This window comes from Dendrobates tinctorius, unplaced genomic scaffold (assembly GCF_039654945.1).
Source record: "Dendrobates tinctorius isolate UK_male_01 unplaced genomic scaffold, ASM3965494v1 ptg000377l, whole genome shotgun sequence".
Lineage (NCBI taxonomy): Eukaryota > Metazoa > Chordata > Amphibia > Anura > Dendrobatidae > Dendrobates > Dendrobates tinctorius.
Window position 1 is genome coordinate 1117775 of NW_027362043.1, and position 13905 is coordinate 1131679.

General features: G+C 41.0%; 1 protein-coding gene across 1 annotated transcript in view; it reads left to right on the forward strand.

Annotated features, from left to right (window-relative positions):
- PTPRS (protein tyrosine phosphatase receptor type S) overlaps positions 1–13905 on the forward strand; it is a 567518-nt gene that overhangs the window by 355473 nt on the left and 198140 nt on the right. The window contains exons 14-15 of the mRNA XM_073563025.1: positions 12068–12655; positions 13211–13308. Coding sequence (XP_073419126.1) covers positions 12068–12655; positions 13211–13308 — 686 coding nt within the window. The remainder of the gene's footprint in view (positions 1–12067; positions 12656–13210; positions 13309–13905) is intronic.

Below are 13905 nucleotides of genomic sequence, written 5' to 3' on the forward strand. Positions count from 1 at the left end.
TGCTTACATTTTTGTACCAGGAGTGACATAAAGTCACCCAAAAGCAGTGTGAAAGACTGGTGGAAAGCATGCCAAGACGCATGAAAGCTGTGATTAAAAATCATGGTTATTCCACAAAATATTGATTTCTGAACTCTTCCTGAGTTAAAACATTAGTATTGTTGTTTCTAAATGATTATGAACTTGATTTCTTAGCGTTATCTGATGACTGCAAGCATTTCATTTTTTTGTTCTTTTGACCATTTTTCATTTTCTTAACATAAATACAAAATGTATTGCGTGGAAATTCGAAGACATGTTGTCAGTAGTTTATTGAATAAAATCAAATTACATTTTACTCAAAAATATACCTATAAAGAGAAAAATAAGACAAACTGAAAATTTTGCAGTGGTCTCTTAATTTTTGCCAGAAGTGTATATCTATATATATAAAAATGAGTGTGTGTATGCATGTATGTATATGTGTGTGTGTATCAAGCCCTGCCCACTCCACATAGCCCTGCCCACTCCACATGCAAAGCCCCATATAATAAATGTCTAATATATACATATATATATAATAAATATCCAATATATACATATATACATATATACAATATATACATATATATCTAATGGGAGAACAAAAAGGAAATCCAGCAAGAACTCAGCAAACCAGGGTTGGAGTAAAATGATGCTTTATTTCTTCAACAAGGTAAAAAAACCACCCACAAGGATCAGAAACCAGAGTGCATGGCAGAAATAAGCGCAAATGGGACTACGCGTTTCGGCGGCCTAATCCGCCTTCTTCACGGTCCAAACCTGGACATGGCTGGAGACCTAGATCCGACCCCCCCACACCGACTCACGGGGCCGATCGGCCCCCGATACCGACTGACGGCAGCAATGTGCCGCCGCCGTCATCATCAGCTCCCCTCCCCCTTCTCTCCGTTCCCCCCACCTTCTGACCCCCCCTCACCCCCCCGGAACCTCCGATGTCCCGCTCTGGCTCCCGGTGTCCCGCCGTCCTTCTTCATGGGCGCCGCCATCTTGGAAAATGGCAGGCGCATGCGCAGTGCGCACGCCTGAATCTGCAAACGCTGCAGATTCTCATTCATTCATTTTGATCACTATGATATTCTTTCACAGTGATCAAAATGAAAAAAATGGTAAATAAACCCCCCCTTTATCACCCCCCATATGCAGGCACATATAACAAAATAAAGAAATTATTTTTATTTTTCCATTAGGGTTAGGGTTCGAATTAGGGTTAGGGTTGGAATTAGGATTAGAATTAGGGTTAGGGTTGGAGTTAGGGTTGGAATTAGGGTTAGGGGTGGAGTTAGGGTTAGGGTTGGAATTAGGGTTGGGATTAGGGTTAGGGTTGTAACTAGGGTTAGGGTAGGAATTAGGGTTAGGGTTGGAATTAGGGTTAGGGTTGGAATTAGGGTTAGGGGTGGGTTGGGATTACGGTTAGGTTTGTGGCTTGAGTTAGAGTTGGGATTAGGGTTAGAGGTGTGTTGGGGTTAGGGTTGTGGTTAGGGTTATGATTAGGGTTGGGCTAAGGTTAGGGGTGTGTTGGGGTTAGGTTTGGAGTTAGAATTGAGGGGTTTCCACTGTTTAGGCACATCACGGGGTCTCCAAACACGATATGGCGCCACCATTTATTCCAGCCAATTTTGCGTTCAAAAAGTCACAGTGCTCCTTCCATTCCAAGCCTGATGTGTGCCCAAACAGTGGTTTACCCCCACATATGGGGTATCAGCGTACTCAGTAAAAATTGCACAACAAGATTGAGGGTCTAATTTCTCCTGTTATCCTTGGGAAAATAAAAAATTGGCGGCTAAAATATTGTTTTTGTGGAAAAAAAATGATTTTTAATTTTCACGGCTCTGCGTTATAAACTTCTGTGAAGCACTTGGGGGTTCAAAGTGCTCACCACACATCTTGATAAGTTCCTTGAGGGGGTCTAGTTGTGGGGTGTTTCCACTGTTTAGGAACATCAGGGGCTCTGCAAACGTAACATGATGCCCGCAGACCATTCCATCAAGTCGGCATTTCAAAACGTCACTACTTCCCTTCCGAGCCCCGACGTGTGCCCGACAAGTGGTCCCTCCCCACATATTGGGTATCAGCGTACAAGACAAACTGGACAACAACTTTTGGGGTCCAGTTTATCCTGTTACCCTTGTGAAAATAAAAAATTGTGGGCTAAAAATCATTTTTTGTGGGAAAAAAATGATTTTTTATTTTCACGGCTCTGCGTTATAAACTTCTGTGAAGCACTTGGGGGTTCAAAGTGCTCACCACACAACTAGATAAGTTCCTTGGGGGTCTAGTTTCCAAAATGGGGTCACTTGTGTGGAGTTTCTACTGTATAGGCACATCAGGGGCTCTGCAAACGTACATGACGCCCGCAGGCCATTCCATCAAAGTCGGCATTTCAAAACGTCACTACTTCCCTTCCGAGCCCCGACGTGTGCCCGAACAGTGGATCCCCCCACATATAGGGTCCCAGCGTACTCAGGACAAACTGGACAACAATTTTTGGGGTCCAATTTCTCCTGTTACCATTGTGAAAATAAAAAATAGAGAGCTAAAAAATCATTTTTTGAGGAAAAAAAATGATTTTTTTATTTTCATGGTTCTGCGTTTATAAACTTCTGTGAAGCACTTGGGGGTTCAAAGTGCTCACTACACATCTAGATAAGCTCCTTGAGGGGCCTAGTTTCCAAAATGGGGTCACTTGTGGGGGGTTTCCAGTGTTTAGGAACATCGGGGTTCTGCAAAGGTAACATGACGCCCATAGACCATTCCATCAAGTCGGCATTCCTTAATGGCGCTCCTTCCCTTCTGAGCTCTCTCATGCACCCAAACAGTGGTTCCCCCTCACATGTGGGGTATCGGTGTACTCAGGACAAATTGCACAACAACTTTTGACTTTTGATTTTCACTGCTCTGCGCTATAAATTTCTGTGAAGCACTTGGGGGCTCAAAGTGCTCACTATACATCTAGATAAGTTCCTTGGGTGGTCTAGTTTCCAAAATGGAGTCACTTGTGGGGGAGCTCCAATGTTTAGGTGCACAGGGGCTCTCCAAACGCGACATGGTGTCCGCTAGCAATTGGAGCTAATTTTCAATTCAAAAAGTCAAATGGCGCGCCTTCCATTCCGAGCCCTGCCGTGCGCCAAAACAGTGGTTTATGACCACATATGAGGTATCAGTGTACTCAGGAGAAATTGCCCAACAAATTTTAGGATCCATTTTACCCTGTTGCCCATGTGAAAATGAAAAGACTGAGGCTAAAAGAAATGTTTTGTGAAAAAAAAGTACTTTTTTTACGGATCAATTTGTGAAGCACCTGGGGGTTCAGAGTGCTCACTGTACACCTAGATAAGTTCCTTGGAGGGTCTAGTTTCCAAAATGGGGTCACTTGTGGGGGAGCTCCAATGTTTAGGCACACAGGGACTCTCCAAACACGACATGGTAACCGCTAAATATTCCAGCATATTTTCCATTCAAAAAGTCAAATGGTGCTCCTTCCCTTCTGAGCCCTGCCGTACACCCAAACAGTGGTTTATGACCACATATGAGGTATCGGTGTACTCAGGAGAAATTGCCCAACAAATTTTAGGATCCATTTTATAATGTTACCCATGTGAAAATGAAAAAATTGATGCTAAAAGAAAATTTTTGTTGGAAAAATTAAAATGTCCATTTTTTCCTTCCACGTTGCTTTAGTTCCTGTGAAGCACCTGAAGGGTTAATAAACTTCTTGAATGTGGTTTTGAATAGCTTGAGGGGTGCAGTTTTTAGAATGGTGTCACTTTTGGGTATTTTCTGCCATATAGACCCCTCAAAATGACTTCAAATGTGAGGTGGTCCCTAAGAAATGGTTTTGTAAATTTTGTTGTAAAAGTGAGAAATCGCTGGTCAACTTTTAACCGTTATAACTTCCTAACAAAAAAAAAATTGTTTCCAAAATTGTGCTGATGTAAAGTAGACATGTGGGAAATGTTATTTATTAACTATATTGTGTCACATAACTCTCTGGTTTAACAGAATAAAAATTCAAAATTTCAAAATAGCGACATTTTCGCCATATTTCTGATTTTTTCACAAATAAACTCAAAATTATCGACCTATATTTACCACTAACATGAAGCCCAATATGTCACGAAAAAACAGTCTCAGAATCGCTAGGATGCGTTGAAGCGTTCCAGAGTTATTACCTCATAAAGGGACACTGGTCAGAATTGCAAAAAATGGCCTGGTCATTAAGGTCAAAATAGGCTTGGTCATGAAGGGGTTAAAAGATGAAAGCTAAGCTGTGATTGGTTGCTATAAGCAACACTTTTCCCTCTCCACAACACCTCAGCTGACACTGACCGGGTGGGAGAAATCTAGCATCCCCGGGAAAATAAGCTCTCAGCTATTGTCTGCCCCTAGAAAGGAGCAGAGAGCACATGACAGAAATGAATCACCCCCCTCCTCTATTACTGCCAGGTTCTATTGTTACCGGCATAGAAAATCGCATAATCAGCGGGCACACACAGACTCACATTGCCAGATTACATAGCAGCACATCTCCAGGAACTTCCTGGAGCACATCTCAAGGAACTTGAGCATAATTTCCTTGTCTTGAGGAATTCCACTGAAGTTGGATCAATCTGTAATTTGATTTTCCACTTTGATTTGGAGTATCATTCCAAATCCACACCTTCATGGGATAGTAATTTGGATTTACATTGATCATTTTTATGATTTATTGTTCTCAACGCATTCCACTATGTAATTGTGGAGGACACAACACAGGACCCGTTCCTCCCACGTCACCAATGTGACGTAACTACACAGGCACAGCTCTCCGGCGCCCCCTTGGTCTCTCAGGTCAGTAAGGGAACTGCACCTAGAGCAAATGGCCGCCGGGGAGAATGTCCTGTTACCCGCTGGGTATTCTAAGATTCGTGATCGGAGTAAAAGCATCAGCCCAAGATTAATTTTATAGTTTAATTGCCTTAAGGGCGCACTAGATAATTACAGAAATATACAGAAAGCTATACAATGGAATTACAGTGGATTTTCAGTCAGAGTAAAATATAACAATAAGGGTACAAGACTTAGAGATATTAAGCTGGAGGTCAATTTACCAGATTGTAGGGTGCATGTGGGTGCCGGGAGCTCTGCAGTCCACAGGTACAAGAATCTTAGTTGCCGGACAGACCCCCAAAGCACGGGCCGCTGCTCCCCTTGGCAGGTCTGTCCCCAGTTCCTTCTTAGATCACCATCATCTGGTTCTTCTGTGTGAGTGTTTGTCTCTGCCATGGGCTGCTAGTTCTTAAACACGCTAGGTTCCTCCCCCTGTGTCAGAGGGTGGGCTAATAATCTCCACCCTTTAGCTCTCTGCAGAACTTATTCCCAATATCTAAGAAAGGGGGTAACTTTCAAAAGCATGATCGGATCAGGACATGAGAGGTACTAGTGAATGCGGTTTGTTTTGCCTGTCATGTGGAGAGCAAACATGGCCCCATTGGGTCGCTGTAGAGGGCCAATCTATGTATCTCAGGTCCCAGAACCCTCACCGACTCAGGATTCACACTGCCAGATGCGCGATTTCCTCAGGGTCACTCGGATATTTTTCATGAGTCCATATCTCGAAAGATGTGCTCATAATCCATGATCCTAGGATGGATCCGGAGAGGCTGGGAGAGACAATGGATGTGTATTTCTGTGTCTAGCTGGCAGGTACCTTCTAAATGAAGCCCTCAGGCATCTTCCTGCCCCTGCTGGCGTGGCTCCTTACCTAAGCTTTGAAGTTCTGTTTTAGGCCTTATCTCATTATCATACTAAAAGGCCTTGCTATTCAGCATTGGAACACTAAATCCTGCTTTCTTCAATATGCTTACAGGCCCTGGGGGTAGTGAATAAAGATTTGCAACTGGAATATTTCATTCAGTGATATCTAGGATGTTGTATTTTAGTGTTCCCTTTATTTTTTTGAGCAGTGTATATGTTTTCTATCTTTTCTATTCTAACCTGTCAGTGTGATTATACATTAGCCGCATATCTTTGCTTATTTTGGGATGCACTAAAATTCTGCAAAATCACAAAAAGCTGTTCTACTTTAGATTACTGTGCCTTTACTATACATCCTGTGTGTTTTTTCATTAGCTTTCCTCTGTTTTTACTTTCTATACCTGAAATGTATTGTAGCCTTATGCAATGCCATTATTTTGACTGTGGCAAGATGCAACGTTAACTATAAGGCTCAGTTCATATCCCCATCTACACATTCTGTTTTGCTGTTCCACTTTAGAAACCGTTATATGCATTTCACATTATCTGTTGCATTCGTTATTCAAAATGAAGCAAAAGGGCTCTGTTTTCTATTTGCCATTTTTTCTTTTTAGAATGGAAAACATTTTGCAAGCAGGACTTAAATTGCATGTCCCCTTAAATAGTTTAAATAAAACCTTTCTCCTTTTCCTCAAAAAATAAGCCATAATACTTGCAACATTGATGAAAAGGTAAGAACGTTGTCAGGATGCAGCTATTCAAATCCAAAATTGATTGCCACTAACCGGTTGAATAAAAGAAGAGGTTTACTTATTTATTGTTTGATATAATGGTAAACAGTGATTAAAAGATAAAATTGTTGTTTTTCATCTATTTTCTCTAGAAAGCTTTAAAGGGGTTTTCCAGGACCATTTCTTATTTTCTCATGGGATTAAGCCCTTAGTAGGATTAATCGCAGCACTTTATCTGTAATTGCAATCTAACACCATCATCCGCTTTGGTCCAAACAATAGACCTTTATCAGTGGCACAAATTGCCCAAAGAAAAGGCATAGGAAGTCATCACAAATAGCACAAGAACGCTAACCACCGCTCAATGGAGAGAAAACATGTTGCACTGACAGGCAGATAGTTGCTAACTACCTGCCTGTTCTGCCCGGCGTCAGCTTAGAGTAGTTCGATCACAGACCACTCCTACCGGCAATTGTACTGCTTCACAAGAACATTGCGGTCTCCTAATAAAGAAATTGGTTCAAGCTGTCACACCTTGATTTCACAGTTGTGGAATAAACAACCCCAAAAGGGGAGCAATTCCTATACCACTCACCTCCACCAATTTCTCCACCAGATAAGACCCTATTGTGCTTGTTGTGTCCCCCTCTTTATACTCACTTCAATAGAGCAGTTCTACCTCTTCCACTATGTTCTATCAAGGGGGCGTGGATGTCAATGTCATGCTGATTGACAGCTGGCTCCCTGCAGTTATGCAGCGGGGAGCTGTCTGTCAATCTGCATGTTATCGGTAGTCAGGCTCCGTCAACTGAGCAGAGAGAAAGAAAAGTTGCTGCTCTATCAAAGTGACATCAGCAGAAGCCACAGAATCCCTGGCAAGAGCTGGCTATGTCCGCAGAGATCTGCGCTGGGTAGAAAAAGCAAACAGTTAGCAACTACGAGCCTGCTATTTCTTAAGCATAAGAGAAAAATATATTAGTACCAAATAATCACTTTAAAAGATGTTGATCAGTAAGCTATATGTGCTCCAAAGTGGTACTATAGAAAATACTACTTCTGCAAACTACAAGCTGTCATAAAGCTATAGCGACAGAGAATTGAAAAGGTTAAAATATAACCATGAAAAAAAAACCAAATATATTTAATCAGTTTCAAAACAAATGCAGTTGTTAGTAGAGCACGGTCTTCCCTGGAAGCTGTTAATCATGACGTGTAGGATTGCAGACTGACCTTACGTAGAGACAGAGGTGAAGGCTTTGAATTATTTATTTCGATATCACATCTCTTTACAGGGTTTCTAACAATCTCACACAACTGCATCTGCTTTCTTTCTTCCTCTCCAGCGCACCTGCTCACTTATATGCTAATTTAGTATAATAAATAATACACATAAATAATTTAATCTTGGAAGATTCAGTATCTATATAAAATGTTAGAAAATGGTGAGGTGTTAAAACATCTGGAGGCCCAGCCACTTTCATAATATAAATTGTTCGTTAGTAAATTCCCAAAAACTCAGATAAGCACAATAATAATAATACAGTGCATTGCGAAAGTATTTGGCTCCCTGGAACTTTTCAACCTTTTCCCACATATCATGCTTCAAACATAAAAATACCAAGTGCAAAGTTTTGGTGAAGAATCAACAACAAGTGGGACACAATCGTGAAGTTGAACAAAATTTATTGGTTATTTTAAATTTTTGTGGAAATTCAAAAAATGTATTTGCGGCTGTATGCCCCTTATCAGTGAGAAGCCTCTGACTCGTGTTTAACCCCTTTAGCCCTGTGTAATTTTCCATTTTTTCCTCCCCTTCTTTCCAGACCCATAACTTTTGATTTTTCTGTTAATATGGCCATATTAGGGCATGTTGTTTTCAGGACAAGTTGTTCGCTTCGATTACACCATTTATTTTACCAGATAGTGTACTGGAAAACGAGGGAAAAAATCCAAGTGCCGTGAAACTGTAAAAAAAAAAAAATGCAATTCTACAATTTTTTTTTGTTTATTTACTATGTTCATTATATGGTAAAACTGACCTGGTAATATGATTCTCCGGGTCAGTACGAGTATGCAGATACCAAGCATTTATAGGTTTGATTATTATTTAAAGGGAGCCTGTCACCCCCCAGGGCATTTTTAACTAAAAGAGCCACCTTCAGCAGCACTAAGGCTGCATTCTGTGAAGGTGGCTCTTCTGTTTATTAATTCCCAGTAACGCTGAAATATTGACTTTTATAAATAGGTCCCCATACCTGTATTGCATCCCATAGGTATGATGAGTCCCCCTGTATCAGCCGCCTCCCAGCTGTCCATCATGCCCCTGTTGCGTCTGTGCGCCACCTCTGAGCCGTCCATCATGCCCCTGTTGCATCTGTGCGCCGCCTCCCAGCCATCCATCATGCCCCTGTGTTGTGTCTGTGCGCCGTCTCACAGCTGTCCATCATGCCCCTGTTGTATCCCTGCGTCGCCTCCTCCTGTGTTCACACTGCGGGGCAGGGAATCTGGCGCCTGCGAAACACGCAGGCACGATAGCCTGATGTCAGTTCCTGGGCAGTGCGCACTGCGCATGCCCGAGAACTGTTGGCGCAGTGTAGGCGCCCACCGACATGTAACGCCGACAGCAACACAGGAGGAGGCAGCACAGGGACACAACAGGGGCATGATGGATGGCTGTGAGGCGGCACACAGACGCGCAACACAGGGACATGAGGGACGGGTTTTGAGGGGCGCCCAGACGCAACACGGGCATGATGGATGGCTGGGAGGCAGTGCACAGACGCAACAGGGGGATGATGGACGGCTGGGAGGTGGCTGATACAGGGGGACACACCATACCTATGGGACGCAATACAGGTATGGGGACCTATTTATAAAAGTAAGTATTTCGGTGTTACTAGGGATCAGAAACAGAAGAGCCACCTTCACAGAATGCAGCCTTAGTGCTGCTGAAGGTGGCTCTTTTAGTTAAAAACGCCCTGGGGGGTGACAAGTTCCCTTCAAGTGGTGGAAAAAAACTTTGAACTTTGTGTGAAAAAAGGTTTTGCGTTTGTCGCCATCTTCTGAGACCTGTAGCATTTCTATTTTTTGTAATCTGGGGCTGGGTGAGGGCTTAATTTATGCCCTTCAATCTGACGTTTTTTATTGATACCATATTGAGGTACATGCAATGTTTTGATCACCTCTTATTGTGGTTTATTGCAATGTTGCGGCAACCAAAAAAAGTAATTTGGGCATTTGATTCTTTTTCTCATTATGCTGTTCAGATTAATTTACTTTATATTTTGATAGATGGGATATTTCTGAACACAGCCATATTTGTGTTTTTTTTATTTTATTTTTGCTGGGGTGATTTGAACGCTTTGTGTTTTTTAATTTTTTTTACACTTTTTAAAACTTTTTTTTTTACCTTTTACTGTGTTCAATAGTCCCCTTAAGAGAAGGTCCTATCTTCCGACGCTTCAGTACTGCTACTGTATGTATAGCAAAAGCCACGATCTCCCATGAACGCCGACCACGAGCCGGCATTCATAGGAGATTCACAAAGACAGGCACATGCTTTCATGACAACTCATGTGTGCCGCATGATCATGTGACAGGGGCACTGATGGGTGGGACTTGTGATGCGCTTCTGGACGGCGCTTGGTAAATGCTGCTGTCAGTGACTGACAGCAGCATTTAAATGGTTAACAGCCATTGGTGGATCTCAGATCAAGAGGCACTTGATTGCTGTTTTAAATGAGCCATCAAGTGCAGTGAAAGATGTTGGCTCAACATTGGAGCCCGTACCAAAGGTAGGGACACTGCTGATGATGTAAATATTTGTCATCGGTCATGAAGGGGTTAAGGGGCATCATTTCTCCTTATGGAGACTGCCAGGCTGGCGTAAGGAGACTTTTAAGTAAGTCTCCTTACATTGTAAGTCTCCTTATTTAGATACTTATACGTTTTCTAACTCTGGCTTGGCACTCTCCACAAGTGGATATGTTCCCTTTTAAACTTCCTGTCAGAGGCCTCTCACCCAACCAAATCAGACCTCCTACTTTGCACTGATGAGGGTCAAATACCCAAAAACACATGTTTGCAAATGGAGCATCAGGTTTGGCGTTTTCTATTCTAAATCATGTGGCAAGACTAGTTAAGGCCGATATTAACTTTTAGGATTGCTACCCCCAATAAGTGACACTAGAATTTCATGCGTCTTCCTATCTGAAGAGGATATTTGTACATTTAAATTTCCAGAGGAACATTTCAAGGCCTATAAGTCTCATTACGCTGGCTTTGCACTCTCCTCAAGACGAAACAGTCCCCATTAGGTCGAACATTTTAAGCAGCTATAAAAAAAAAATTTAAATTAATTTCATCCAGGATGAAGTCAATTAAGGCATGTTTTACTTTAACAGAGGATCTTTCACTGGATATTTATTTTTTTAATCAAACTTAATATCTCCTCCCATTGTTGCTGCTCCACTGATTCAGGAACAGTTTTTCTTCTGTGCCCCTTTGTTTCAAAGTTATGCCCTCTGGTAAAAAAGAAGCACTTGTCCGTCAACCAACTGGGCATATACCACAGAACTTCTCTTTGGGTATTTGCTTTTTAGCCTGTGACGTTGGCAAATCAAGACGTCTGTGCCCACAGAGAAGTTTTGGGGTATACATTCAGTTGATTGAAGGGAAAATTTACATCTTTATTACTTCGTTAAGCAGTGGGTTAATAAAATCAGTTAATTGTTAGGAAAAGTTATGTATGAAAGGGAGCACTTGTAACCACCATAAGTCTTTGGACATGAGTATACATTTCTAAAATTTATTTTTACTGTATCATGTTGACAGTAGCGAGTAACATCATTACAGTTAATATTACCTAATAAAAAAAAGTCCCAATTTTATTTTTCCATGGTTTATTTTATTATTTTTTTTAGTGTTTAATGCTGTAATTATTTTGCACTTTACTTTTTGTCATATTTTGATATATGCATTACTAGAGTCCATAATTAAAATGCAGAGCCTATTTCTGAACTATAAGATGTATTTTAATAACAAGGCACAGAATAGGAATATCAAAGCCACTTTAGAGCAGATTAACTTGTATTGAATCATAAAAATGGTAATAGTTTATTTCTGCACCAGAGTATCCGTTTTTGTTAGCTTATATGCTTTTTATTGTTGAGAGTGCCCCAAATCCAATACTTTTACACATATGCCCTGGTACACATAAGAGCACTTTGTGAATCCAAATTAAGCCTTCTCCAATGTCCTTGTACTAATTAAATGCTATTTAAGGACCTAATGTAGACGCTCATTGTAGTAAAGGCAGAAAACAATATGGAAATTGTTATTTTGGTTGTTATATCTATAATTCACAAACCAGTGCCAAATGGGTCATAAGGTTACATGCCCTCCACAGCATGCTCATTTATTTGCCATTAGAGTTACCACTTGTTCATACAGGCTAACAAACAGCAAAGCGTGTGTGTATATTTTGGAACCTGCATTCTCAATGGTAATCATTGTTTAAAAATATGTTGTGTACCCTATCAAAAATGCTCTTTCTCTTATAGTTTCAGGAAAACCTGAGCTTTCTGTCAATCAAATATCGGAGAGCAGCCTGCTAATACAATGGGAACCAGCAAGTGAGTCAGTTGGACAAGTCTTAGGTTACCGCCTACAATTTGGGTATATTGATGCTAAAGTTCTGTCAGTGCTAGAGTTTGGAGCTCAAGAAAAGAAATTTACAGCCAACAATATCCATAAGGGTGCAAAGTACATCTTTAGAATGGCGGTCAAAAGCCGGGCGGGCTTTAGTGAGGAAGCGTTCCAAGAGTACATGATACCGGAGGAAGCGCCAAAAGGCTACCCTCAATTAACTGATGCTAGCAATATTACTTCTATGTCTATCCAGCTAAACTGGTTGCCTCCTGTTCTTGCTGAACAGAATGGTGTTATCACCAAGTATACATTATCCTATTGGGTTGCCAACTCTCCTGACAAAATGCTGGAAATGGACCTACAATCTACTGAAAGCTCTTGCTTGCTGAGCAACCTGAAGCCTAACACTGTTTATGAAGTCAAAATACGTGCACACACCAGTAAAGGTCCTGGGCCTTACAGTCCAAGTGTCCAATACCGCACTTTTCTTCTAAATCAAGGTAGGCCTTATCAGTCTTAATTTCTTGGCTTTAATTTTGGTTCTTGAAAGCAAGCAGGTAAACTACAACATCCTTCAGAACAAGTGCAGTCTTGATAAGTGGCATGGTGCTCTTTCTTCCTAATTTTTTTTCTTAATATGAGTGATTCTGAAAGTATTTTCAGGTAAGTGTTTCCCCTTATTCAAGTTTAGTTAAGACACTTCTCATGAGTTTCTGGGTTCACCAATGACTTCACAGGTGGGAAACTCCTCTGCATCCCCTTCCTTTCAGTGTGTGTATTGTAATATACCTGTTGCCATCTCTCATGCTTGGATATTCAGTCTTACCCCTTTTGTGGTTAACTGTCTTACAATGTCATTTCTGGTTCTGGAGTCATGAAGCAAAGTGTGGGCTCTTGTAATATTTTAATATTAAGTAATTTTGGTATTTAAAACACTCAGCTTATTTCCTTTATTAAAAAGTCCTCTGTCCTCTTGAAAGTGGTTCCTAAAAAGCATGTTACTTCAGTAACTTAGAGTCCCGGCCCTCTCCTTTTCTCTTTTCACTATTTTTCAGTACTACCCAAAAATTTTAAGGTCAAAATGGTCACGAAGACTTCAGTTCTCTTGAGCTGGGAATTCCCTGAAAATTACAACTCTGTGACGCCTTACAAGGTAAAAGTGAAAATAAATTGTTTTATATTGCAATATTTTGTCAGTTAATATGTATATATAGTTTATAAGGCCTTATTTAATTTTGGCTCTTTCATTTTAGTCTTTATTCTATTTTTTAGTAGAGCAATGTTTTCAAAGAATATCTATTACCAAGTTTATGGGGCAAGTGTGACAGACTCTGCGTCACTTTTCATTATGGAGTAGTTTTCATAAAATCAGGTGCACCGCGAGCCAACTGCTGTGAGCTCAGGTGTCTTCTCAAGGATGTGTGTGAACTTACCAGTTTGTAAGTGTGTAATTTTTGAGCTGCCTGCATCCACTTGTTGCTCAATGCCAACATGAATACTGTGTAACGCTCACTCATCACCTGTTAAACTGTGATTCATGAGAACTACACCATATAAATAGTGTGTAAGTGACACACCACTGAAATCAGTGTGTCTGTTACTGCTTTCTATAGCCCTCAAATACCTTAGGACAGATTCACTTTAAAAGGGTGTAAAAAAATATCTTTAGATGTGTATACAGTGGCATGTAAAAGTTTGGGCACCCCTGGTCAAAATTTCTGTTATTGTGAACAGTTAAGCAAGTTGAACA